The sequence below is a fragment of the Scardinius erythrophthalmus genome (assembly GCF_964197995.2).
Source record: "Scardinius erythrophthalmus genome assembly, chromosome: 14".
NCBI lineage: Eukaryota > Metazoa > Chordata > Actinopteri > Cypriniformes > Leuciscidae > Scardinius > Scardinius erythrophthalmus.
Window position 1 is genome coordinate 21,044,105 of NC_138234.1, and position 12,264 is coordinate 21,056,368.

Genomic DNA, 12,264 nt, shown 5'->3' on the forward strand with positions numbered 1-12,264 from the left:
ACAACTTTCCATAAAGCTCCTCTCTTTAGTGAAGACAAACTGCATGACCTTATACGGACTGAAGACGGGACACAAATGCAGGAGGAGCTTAGTGTATAGCGCTCTCTAGTGGACATTTTGGGTACCTGTGAGACAGATTATTGATCACATATTATATAAACACAAAGATCTACTGTTCTAAAGACACTTACTTTATCTACCAAAGAACCAATTTGACATAAAAATTGACTTAATCCTAACAGCTCTGTGACTGACTGAATTGTTAATAGCTTTGATTTTCCCGGGTGGACTTCGGTGTGAATTAATAAAGATTTTTTATTATTATTTGTACAGAGTAAGCACACGGTTTTCATCTCTGTATGGTAATATTATACCATCAAGTCTTAAACGGTCAAGAGTAGCATATAAATAAAACTACATATAAAGCAGATGAAGTCAGACCTGTAATGTAAAAAAGAAAATGTCTTTAAAGGGATAGTGTTCTTTCATCATTTACTCACCCTCAAGTTGTTCCAAACCTGTATGAATTATTTTTTTCAGCTGAACACTAAAGAAGATATTTTAAAGAATGTCAGTAATCAAACAGTTGACGGCAGCGATTGACTACCAAAGTAGGAAAAAAATATATGGAAGTCAATGGGGTCCATCAACTGTGTGGTTACCAACATTCTTCAAAATATCTTCTTTGGTGTTCAGCAGAAGAAAGAAATGAGTGAACTATCCCTTTAACCTTTTCCGGTTTTCTTTACATAAATTATATCCAGTAACATGGGAAATAATTTCAGTACTTCATTATTTTCTACACAGGCTAAGTAAAGAGTGTATGTCATACAGGGTCTAACCATAAGGGGGCGATGCAGCATCGAGAACATTTGGCAGACACACACTTTCTGAGAATTCATGATGCAGTCAATATCAAATTCCTCCATTAGAGGGCGTATTTATAATTGTAAACATCCCTGTTTTAAAGTTTGGAAAATATACAAAAATAAAAATAAAAACATAGTTTTGAATGAACTAGCCGGTTCTTTATAGCGCATTCTCTCTTGAGTAGGTCGGCTACTTATTTTAAATAAGTAATTCCTTCGCGACCGCTATATAACAGGTATTTTCTATGAAGTAGCCTATGAATGTAATCTGGATTTATCCTACAACATTTGCCATGTTGTCGTTATCATAACGTTATCATTGCAATAGTCTGGTCTGGAATATAGGCCTAGTCCGATTCCTGAACAACTGATTCTTATAAGCAGGTTATTTTCAGTGAGTCAAAAACATACAGTGCGACCTATTTTTTACAGTCTATGAGTGCGACTAGTGGTAGTCCGATTCCTGAACAAATGATTCTTATGAGCCGATTCTTTATAGTGAATCAAAACCAAAAGGCAACCAGTGGCAGCCTACTCCGACTCATTTGTGCCAGTTCTTTTAAAGGCTACTGAATCTCTCTCTCTCTCTCTCTCTCTCTCTCTCTCTCTCTCTCTCTCTCTCTCTCTCTCTCTCTCTCTCTCTCTCTCTCTCTCTCTCTCTCTCTCTCTCTCTCTCTCTCTCTCTCTCTCTCTCTCTCTCTCTCACACACACACACACACACACACACACAAACACACACACACACACACACACACACATATATATACATATATATATTTTTTTTTGAGTAGCCTTTGGTCTACCTAGTTTTAGGCCTATTACATTTAGGCCTATTTGTTGTAGCCGAGGTCTGTCTGTTCTGTTAAAAACTAATGTCCATTAATGTATTTCCCCCCATTTCTTTCTTTCCACATAAATAGGCTAAACTTGTGGGTTTTTTCCAAAGTAAAAATAAATAAATAAATATCTACGACTGCGGCTAATAAACTATTTTTAATAGGTTATTTATTCAGCGTGGGCGAATAATAATCTTCAGTTATCAATGTCCGCAATTTTCGGCGCACAATGTCTGAGAAAAAACATCTGTGTGTGTGTGTGTGTGTGTGTGTCCCTTGGACATTTCACTTAGCCTACCATCAACCAGTCATTTTAGACTAGCCTATATTTAGGATATTTGGTTGGTGCATATAGCCTAGCTAGCCTAATATCTATCTATATATATAGTGATAGCCTTATTAACACTAGCCTAACTTAACGTTATACGTTTTGTCGCTCGCACCAAATAGTTGCTATGTTGTTTACCTCAGGCGACAACTAGCTTATGGCTAGTTTAGCGCATTCTAACTCAAACTGTAATCTGATTTTTTGGTTAGGCCTACGTAAAAACGATTTGTAACCGTTTAAGTAGGCTATTTGTGTAAATTGAAATAACATTTTAAAAACACTTTGTTTCGACTTCCTTTGGGATGTGGTGGTGATTAACAATTTCACATCGTGATTCGCGCAGTGTTGCAGTCAAACACCCATAACTCACCCGTTCATCAGGGAGGCTTGCAGGAAGCTGGTCGTGACATGAGCGCGTTCACGAGTTCGTCCTTGAACACTGAGAATCGTGACAGGTAATGAAGATCAGCATCGGATCACGAGTCTAGAAACAACACGCGCGTGGAACAGAACAACCCCTTTCCTGTTTATGGGGAAATGAGTAAAAATTCAGATAAATAGCATTTCAGAGAGCCGAAAATTTCAAGTTGTTTACAAGTTTGAAGAACCCAATGAGAATTTACCTCGACTGTAAGGGTCAATTGGTTATAGTCTGCGTCTTGAAAAGGTCCATTTAATGTTGTCGTGTCTGGTGTTTATATTATTAACCTGAAATAATGCGAGTAAATATAGAGCAGATTTATATTGGGTTGAGGAAATGTGTGGGAAAGCTCGTCATGGTGGTAGTGTCTGCCGAACAGCACTATACACCCAGTGGCTCTCATCCATGTCTGATGGATGAACCCGGGGTCGCTGGCTCACTGATACCGTCTTATCGCTCTCCGCAAGGTGGTCCTTTGAGGTTTACACCAAATTCTGGCGAGTCTCGCAGGGCATCCTTCCCAAATCACTCAAAATCCGTGGCAATGAACTAACAAAGGCCCAAGATCAAAGGCTCTCAGATGATGGAACTGATTTCCCTGCGTGTATTTCATACATTCATTCATGAAGATATATAGCCTATTATCAACTGCCTTCTCCTCCATACCTGACACCCCTCTCCAATGTTGACAGTTACAGTTATCTGTGTTAATTTTGGAGTAAATGTGTTGACAACGATTATGATGAACTAATGGGCTTTATCTTCATCATCATAACATCTTCAGTACATTTGCACATACCTACAGAGAAAAACATTTGATTGACAAAATTAGAACGTGTATATTTTGTCTAGGCTACATTAAGCTACAAATATAGAAGTCGTCAAGCTTTATAGTCTATTGTTATATTAATTATCACAATAATTTATTCATATATTTCAAAAATTCAGATGCACCAATTTGACATTTTGGCCCATACCAACTAATTTGTAATGGCCAATATTATATTAGCCTCTAATATCTATATAAAATAACACATAAAACGAGAAAATGTGTGTAATGATTTAAAATATAATTATTATATACACACTCCTGGAAAAAAAGAAAAGAGAAAAAAAGGGCCAAGCCAAAATTGGCTAAATATTTAATGGTCCTAATTTAAAAAAAAATAATCACTGGTCAGGAAATTAGCAAGAATTGCACAAATACTGTAGGTAAAGTAAAGTATATATGCTTACCCACACTTGCAGACAGCTTTTTACAGTAAGAGTCGTCTGTGTTGTTCCACTCGGTGTTAATGACTTCAAAATTCACTATAGGGTTCAAATTTGGACACTGACCAGGCTAAAACATAAGCTTGATGGACTTGTTCTCAAGACACTTATTAGTTGTCTTTGCAATTTGGGTAGGAGCATTGTCTTGTTGAACAATGTGACAATCTGATCATTCCTCAGATTACAACTTTTCATTTGTGGAACGCAAGCTATTCTGTAATATTCTCCTGTACTCCAAAGCATTAAATGGCTTTTCACAGTGATGAAGCTCACCAATACCAGCAAGGCTCCCCACATATTATTATATTTCTCAGCAGATTTTCGAAGACACTCTTGAGCATCACCATGCAACTTCCCATATTCCCAACTTCCCATTTTCTGCCAAAAACTTCATTCAGTCTCTGATGTCAAGGGCTTTTCAAGTTGTGTATTTACATAAATCTAGCTAATTTCCTTACTAATAATTTGTGGTCAAAAAGTGTGGCAATTAAATTTTAAGTGTTTAAAGCTCCTGTTACATGCTTTAAGTTCAATGAGGCATCAAAACATTGTAACACAGTAGTAAAATTGAATTATTTCAAGAGCCTAAAATTCAAATATCAGAATTTGCTTACAATATCGACCAAGGCAGATATTAATATAATGCTGACAGTCCATAATGATATATTGTGCATCCTTAATAAACACATTTATTTGTACTGTTCTATAAAGAAAATGTGTACCTACTTTAAAACAGGTAAATGAGACAAAATAAATGTGAAGAATTAAATCGAACGCCACCTGAAATAACCATTAAAAACAGCAATTATGTCTGTGCAGTATTCACAACAGTTCATTTTCGGGTGTCTACCTTCATAAACATGTTTTACTCCGTGAGGGAGGGTCATAGGCTGCCGCTACACGATTCTGAACGCCTGAAAACGCTGAAATGTGTAAAAACAAACAGCCGCTAATGGTACTTTTCAAGCCTACATCCCCAGCCGATATCACTGAAAATGTGTTACTATTGGCCGCATAATTAATTTCTGATTGAGCCCCTGAAGCAGTTCAACAATATTACGCATTCGGTTTTTTTCCCCCCTCCTCAATCTGCTGAGTTATTTTTTATGCATATCCATTCACAATATAAGTCTATATTTTTCTCTTCGCATTTGCCCTCGATAAAAAGCAAAATAATAATGAATCATTTCATAAATAATGGGTTTAGGGGCTTATCGAGCGCGCAGTGGCCGCCACTGCGCTCTTATCTCGCCTGGCCACATTGCGCCCGTGTTCCGCTCCCCGTACTGAGAAGCGCGCGCTGGACGTGATGTGGAATTATATAGACCTCACTTCCAGTTCCACACAGCACTTCAGTGCATCTAAAACCTCAGACATGGATGACCCTCCACAAAATGGCTCCATGCACACACTAACATCCACCGCCCGACGACGGTAAGAGGCGAATATTGGTGTTTCTGCGCTCATTTGATACTAACGCAGGTCATAATTAGGCTTTCTATCGACGCCAGATGATTAATATAAACTCAGGTATGATTTATATCATTTATATTTGGCTGTATTCGGTCTTGGAGCAAATAGGCCCTTGAGCCTGCAGAATGCAGATATCGATTTGGCATTTATTTTATAATTAAAGGGCGTTTAGGACATGATCTTTTCATCGAAAGTTAAGAAATTCGATTCGATTTTCCTCACGGCTGCTATTTTCCTCGTTTCCGTTTAGTGCTTAAAAATAATAGCCACCATAACTCCACCAATAAATGAACTAATCTCATCGATATCCCATTTATTAAACTAAAGCTGACATTTTGGTCGAGTTAGTTCCTAAATGGTAAATATTAATTATTATTATTTCATTTTTTTTAGTTTGTTGCCGAATTATTAGTCTATTTGACACCGTTCACGTAACGTTTTTTCGTCATATCTGGTCGGTTATTAATGCTGTAATCTGTAAAAGTATTTATATAAATACGATAAAATACATTATTATATAAACTATATCTATACGGAGGAAACAGAAAGACGTAGCTAAATGTAGAAGGGAATGACGTATTAATATTTAGCCATCTTGTAGTCTATATTTACACACGAAATAAGCAATAGATTATTAGATGCCACTGGAGAAAGAAAACACTACAAGAAACCATTAACATGCTCAAAAATATTGCAACAGATTTTAACAAACAAATGCCATTATAAACATAAACCGTCAACGAAAAAGTTAATATACATTCACTATTTAAATATTTATAACATTAAAACCATGCAATAATAATAAAAGGTTCAAAAACAGACGCGATTACTCGCGTAAAAATCTTCGTTTTAGGTTCAGAAAAGACGTAAATAAATTATTGACAGTAATATCACCACCGCAATAAATACGCTAATATGATTCCATATTGATATATATATGAAATCCTGCTAAATAGATGAATTATATAACGAGTAGTCTAATGTTAAAATAATAACAATAGTATTAATGTTTGTCATTTAAATGATTAAATATGCTAATCTGGAAAGGTGTTATTGAATTCGTCCTCTAATAATTATGCAGATTATTTTCTGTTAAATAAATGTCGAACAATGTTTGCAGAAGATAAGCTCTTTTCCAACGAAGTCACCGGTATGGCACGCTTATCTCCAGATACCATGAGCAGAATGATGATATATAGGCTACAGGCCAAGGTCAAGCCAAGGGAAAAGAGACACTAACCTAAAAGATATTTGAGCGTGTAGGCAAACCTGAATGGATGGCACAGGCCTTTGCATGGATACAGCAGTTGTGTGAGACACACATGACACGTGCTGTCGTAGAGCTGCATTACTGTACTGTCAGTGTTTCCAGTCACGCGCGCAGCGAGGACGCGCGTAATAACGCTGGCGCTCAATCAATGTGCATAAAGGTGTGTGCTTTCACAGGTGACCTCCGATGAGAAGCTGAACAGGCGCTGGATTGGTTGGGAATTACAATTTCCTTTAAGGATACCGCTAATTATAAGTGTTTGGATTTTTTCTGGAGCTGGACTTGAGGATGATGGAAAAACTGAAATCCGAGCAATTTCCGCTCAGCCCGAGCACGGAGGGCTGCGGTTCCCCCCCGCCCGAGGAGGGGGACGCATGCGGGAAACAGGAAGGCACGAAGGCAGAGACAGGGGAGCATCACCTCCCCGAGGAGCGCCGCGTCCTTAATGGAGTTGCCAAGGTAACGGCTCACCACGCCACCGAGCTAAAAAAGGAAGTGGCGGTGATCGAGCTGTCCAGGAGAGGAGGGAGCGCGGATATAAAAGGCAGAGAGCTCAAGGCAGACATCAGCCATAAGGTGCAGACCACCGAGCTGTGCAGACCACCGATCCCACTGCCGCTGCCTCCCAGAGACCCGCTGAGCGACACTCGAATGGTGCAGTTGAGTCCGCCCGCTTTCCCTCTCCCGGCACGAGCGATGCTCTACAGCAACATGACGCAACCGCTCGCCACTATTAACAGGTAACAGCACTTTTACGCACCACGCAAAGTAGGATATGAAACGAATGCATGAACTTAAAAGATGCATGCATCTGAATTTGAATTTAGTCTTTTTGTGCATGCTCGTTTTTTGTTTGTTGCAAAGATCTTTAATTGATCGTTTTTAACATGTTCTTGCTCTATAGCCTGAATAATATGATTTATTTTATGATGCATGAAATGATCGGTAGCATATGCTATGATGCCATTAGAATCTAAAGTTCTGATGCAATTCAACCTGTTAAAATATATATTGAATGGCATAAAATAAATAATTAGGGCCTATATAAAAAATAAAATAAAATAGAGTAATCATTTTCTTAGTATTTCGTTTATCAGAGTTCGTTTTCTCCTTATTTGATAATGCAATGTTATATAATTTATTCGTTATTCGTTTCCGTTTCTATTCTATTCTATATATATATATATATATATATATATATATATATATATATATATTAAATATGGAAGTACTTCGTTTTCTCCATCAGCAATTTAATGTTAAAGATCAATTTAATGCATTAAAATGTATTTTTATATCTTTTTCAAGCTTTTTCTGTACATTTTAATTGCTTTCTATTCTATTAAATGACATTTGAACTATATAAATATGAACAAACTGCATTTTAGGACCATTATTTAATGCATTCAAATGTATTTTATATATACTTTCAAGCTTTTTTCTGTACAGTTGAAGTATTTGAGGGCTTTCTATTCTATTCTTTTCTGTTTAATGACATTTGAAGTATATAAATACGTATGAACTGCATTTTTGGACCATTATTTAATGCTTTAAAATGCATTTTTTTTTTTATATTTTACAAGCTTGAAGTCTTTGAGTGCTTTCTATTCTATTTTACTCTGTTTAATGACATTTGAAGTATATAATAAACTGCATTTAGGACCATTTTTCATATTTTAATAAGCTTGAATCACCCGTACTGAGTTGTGTGCCTGTTTCTCCTCAGTGGTTTTGCTGGAGAAGTGGAACAATATGGGATGTATCCCAGCAATCGAGTGAAACGCAGACCTGTACCGTATGAGGTTGAAATCAGCGATGGTAGGACCATTTTAGATCTTTCTAAGTATGGTAAGCCACTCTTTGGCTGTGCTTTTCTCTTTTTCCTTTCATTTATAATTTCCCTCCATCATCTCAGTCTCATTCTCGGCCATTTTAAATGACATCAGGCACCATTTGGTAAAATAAAATATGTATTTTTTTTTTTTTTGCAAAAACTGAAGAGCACGCAAAAAGAAAATGAAAAGAAAAAACAAACGAAATAACTTCAGATTGTCTTGATATAGGCTACTTATCAGTACAGTTACTTTGTGTCGTATAATTATTTTATTAATTAATGATTTTCAGAAAAAAAAATCATGCACTTTAATATAATTATTTTTAGCAAAGAATGCCACTTTAGTTGCACATCCAAATTAAAGATATGTAAAATAAATATTTTTTATTCTAAAGTGACAATTAACATAAATGTCACCAATATCGTTGCATCATACTGAAAATGCATTTCCTCTTGAAATAAACAGAGAACAAAATTTTGTTGTGAAACAAAGACAGAAGACAGAAATGAAAAAAGCGAGAGAAATAAATGGTTACAGTTACCAATAGGAACCAACCCCCCCTAAAAAAAAATCAGTGTATGCGCACGAGAGATAGCTGCGAGTTGCCTATAAAAATGCAAATACGAGTCAATGTGTTTGGCTGCGAGTGCTGAGACTGAGATGTGGGATTCTAATGAGACGGAAACGTGGTATGCATGACACAATATGCTCTTAGATGATATAGAAGAGCATCAAAGGTAACGCTGCCTTTAAGACAATAGCGAAAAATGCTTTAAATTATTCCTTAACTCAAGATGTAGGGAATCCATTTAAATAAGTGTAATTATATGAAGTCACTGGTGCATCAGGCAAAGTGAAGCATTGATAGCCTTGTTCCAACAGAGCTGTCTAGGAAGAGAAATGGCCCTGAATAATTGAATGTAAAATGCCATAGATAATAGAAAGGTTAATTAATTCTTGGCTAAATAGGGGGAGATAAAGAGCTAATCTATCAGTGAGAAGTGAGTGAACACCTTAGGTGTGTTCACAAGCAAACCACTGTTAAAGCACTCAACTGTGTTGTTAAACGCTGCTGATTTGTTATGACTCGACCTCTAAAGGCGTATTTTGACACTCCGGATGTTTGGAAAGGAATTGAACCTAACTCTACTTTCTCTGCTTTCACAGGTACAGGTTCGCAGCCCAAAGTTGTGCGACGGATTTTCACGAACAGCCGCGAGCGCTGGCGGCAGCAGAACGTGAACGGTGCCTTCGCCGAGCTGCGCAAGCTCATCCCCACACACCCTCCCGACAAGAAACTCAGCAAGAACGAGATCCTCCGCCTGGCCATGAAGTACATCAACTTCCTTGCCAAGCTCCTCAATGACCAGGACGACGTGGTGGGCGGAGATGCCTCCGCCCGGGCCAACCGAGATGCAACCCTAGTTCGGGACGACCTCCTCCAGGAGATGCTGAGCCCGAACTCCAGCTGCGGGAGCCTGCTGGACGGGGACGTCAGCCCGGAGAGCTTTACCGAGGACCAGGACTCGTCGGTGGAGTCCAGGTCTTCGGCGAAGGGACTGCATCATTCCAGCCTCCCGCTGGACGGAAACACCCAGCGATGACTGAGTCGGTGTCGACGGACTGACTTCTGGAGCCCCAGGTTTGAGAGGGCGCAGTGCTTCATGGACCTCAACTAGCGTATGTCGTGTGCAAGCATATTCTTACGTAAGACTTTCTTTTAAGCTCTTCTCTTCACGCTTCGATGCTAAGGTGCCCTCCGTGGTGAGACGCTGGTACGGGGGAAAATGTCAGGTAGACTTTTAGTCCACACTTGGTTGTTTAGACAGGATCGCCACCTGAAAACGATAAGAAAACAGAAGATTGAATGGTACCCACACCTCATCAGGTACACCGCTGGTAAGGAGGTCATTGGAAACAGCTGGACTTTTACAACAAAAAAGAGCATTTGGAGAAGTCAAGTCCTAGAAAAGGAATAGTTCACCAAAAAAATTGACAATTCTGGCATCACTTACAAACCCTCATGTCATTCCAAAACCAGACTAAAGTGAAGCCCAAAAGAAGAAAATTCTAAGAACCATACAATGAAAGTCAATGGGGTCCAATTTTTTTTGTTTTTTGGACCCCATTGACTTTCATTGTATGGATAAAACATATCTTCTTTTCTGTTTCCGCTGAAGATGAAAGTCCTACAGGTTTAGAGCGAATTGAGGGTGAGTAAATGATGACCCGGCTTTGGCTTTGTGCGGCATCTTTGAGACAAATGTGTACATACTGGGAATTTCAATGGAATATGACCTTTAAGTATTATTAGCGTCATTGGCAATAGCAACAATGCTATTTGGGGAAAAAAGTATTGCCATTTTGTAAATGGTTTTTCGGTATAATATTTCAAACCACAATCATTCGAGAACAATGGTGGAGGAGGTACAAGAATGTGTAGATAAACCGGGATAATGTTGTGTGTTTGTAATGATGACCCTTGTTCCTTTAGACTGTTCTTTTTGCATTGTGATCATGGTACACCATCAATTCACATCTCCATCTCTCCTTCATTCACTCGTTTCTTTGGCTAAAACACCCCTCCAACCCGACCATCTCGCAATGACGCATTCATTGAGTAACGTTCTGTCACTTTATTTGACTTGTATGAACTTGATCTGCTTTTTAGCAGAGGATTGAGTAACCAGTCTTGGTACCTTTAAGTCTTTTATTGGGTATTAAATGAGCAAACAAACAAAAAATGGTTATTTTAATGTGATATTTAGTAGAAAGACCTTTGTTGTAAGGTGAAAATCTATCTATGAATATATGCAATGTTATATCTCACAAATTTTATATAAAAACCCACAAAAATAAAAAACACAAACCTGAAAATGTGTGCTGTTGTTATGAAAAATGCTGAATGTAATAGACAATTCAGTTCAGGTCAGATATCATTTGTGCGTTCATTTAAATGTCTGAAATATAATAGCCGTTTCTGTTGTCATGACAACTGTAAAGGTAGAGAAGGGAAAAAATATCCAGTGGAGCGTTTTGACAAACACAGGGATTAAATGGAAAAAAAATCTTGCGTTGAAGGGACTTAGATATATGAAAATACTGTCAAGTCACTCATGCTAGTCAGGACTTAAAGAAAAAATACAATGTATTTTTATGGAAGGAACAAAATGTTAAATCCCAGACATGAAAAATGAATACAGCGGGATGTGATAACATGAAATACTTTCAACAAGATTTGGATTCCGTCTAAGACATATACTGTAGGTGCTTCATATGTCAGAAACACAGAAAAGGCCTATCTTGTTTTAAGATTTTGAGGGTGTAAGGACAGTCAGGGTCATAGCAAGGTGTCTATGGGTGTCTAAACCCTGGGAATATGAGAGTGAAAGGCTGATAAGAATCAAAGCCAATGAAAAAGTCATTGGTGGGTCTACTAGCCCCATGGGGACTGTGAAAAACTGATCCAAGGGCAGTTCCCAGACCGATCACTGATCCACACCCACACCCACATACGTGCACGACCTTGTCAAACGCTTTCCGTCCTATCAGCTAAAGGACACAAGAGACATTTAGACAAAAGAAATCGAGATTTTATGCCATTAAATGAGTGTCATATCAAGGTGTGCCATCACAAATACACCGTTTACACACTCAGTATTGTGGCCGTTCAGAATGAGGATGGAAAATTGGCTCTGAGAGAGAGAAATATTGATAGTATTTCATGACTTTTACAGTATTTAACATGAATAGCTTAACTACTGACAAGAAAATGTGGTCATCATTTACTCATTTTGTTCCAAACTGTTGGTCTAAATATATGTATACATTGAGCTCCAAAAATGACAAAAATCTACATAAATAAAATGTATAAAATCATTTACTCAATTATGGTGCTTAATAAATAAATAAATAAAGATATATATTTTGAAAAAAAAAAAAAATGTAATTCATTAATT

At 37.7% G+C, this 12,264-nt stretch overlaps 1 protein-coding gene across 2 annotated transcripts; it reads left to right on the plus strand.

Annotated features, from left to right (window-relative positions):
• Positions 1-5,074: 5,074 nt before the first annotated feature.
• Positions 5,075-11,156, plus strand: tal1 (T-cell acute lymphocytic leukemia 1). 2 transcript variants are annotated; one of them, XM_081385574.1, is made up of 4 exons: positions 5,075-5,257; positions 6,647-7,210; positions 8,197-8,288; positions 9,473-11,156. In XM_081385574.1, exons 2-4 carry the CDS (start codon positions 6,759-6,761, stop codon positions 9,907-9,909), a joined length of 981 nt encoding a protein of 326 aa, XP_081241700.1. In that variant the 5' UTR covers positions 5,075-5,257; positions 6,647-6,758; the 3' UTR covers positions 9,910-11,156. The 2 variants fall into 2 exon arrangements, with proteins under 2 accessions (XP_081241700.1, XP_081241699.1); XM_081385573.1 differs by having other exon boundaries at positions 5,075-5,161.
• The last annotated feature ends 1,108 nt before the right edge of the window (positions 11,157-12,264 follow it).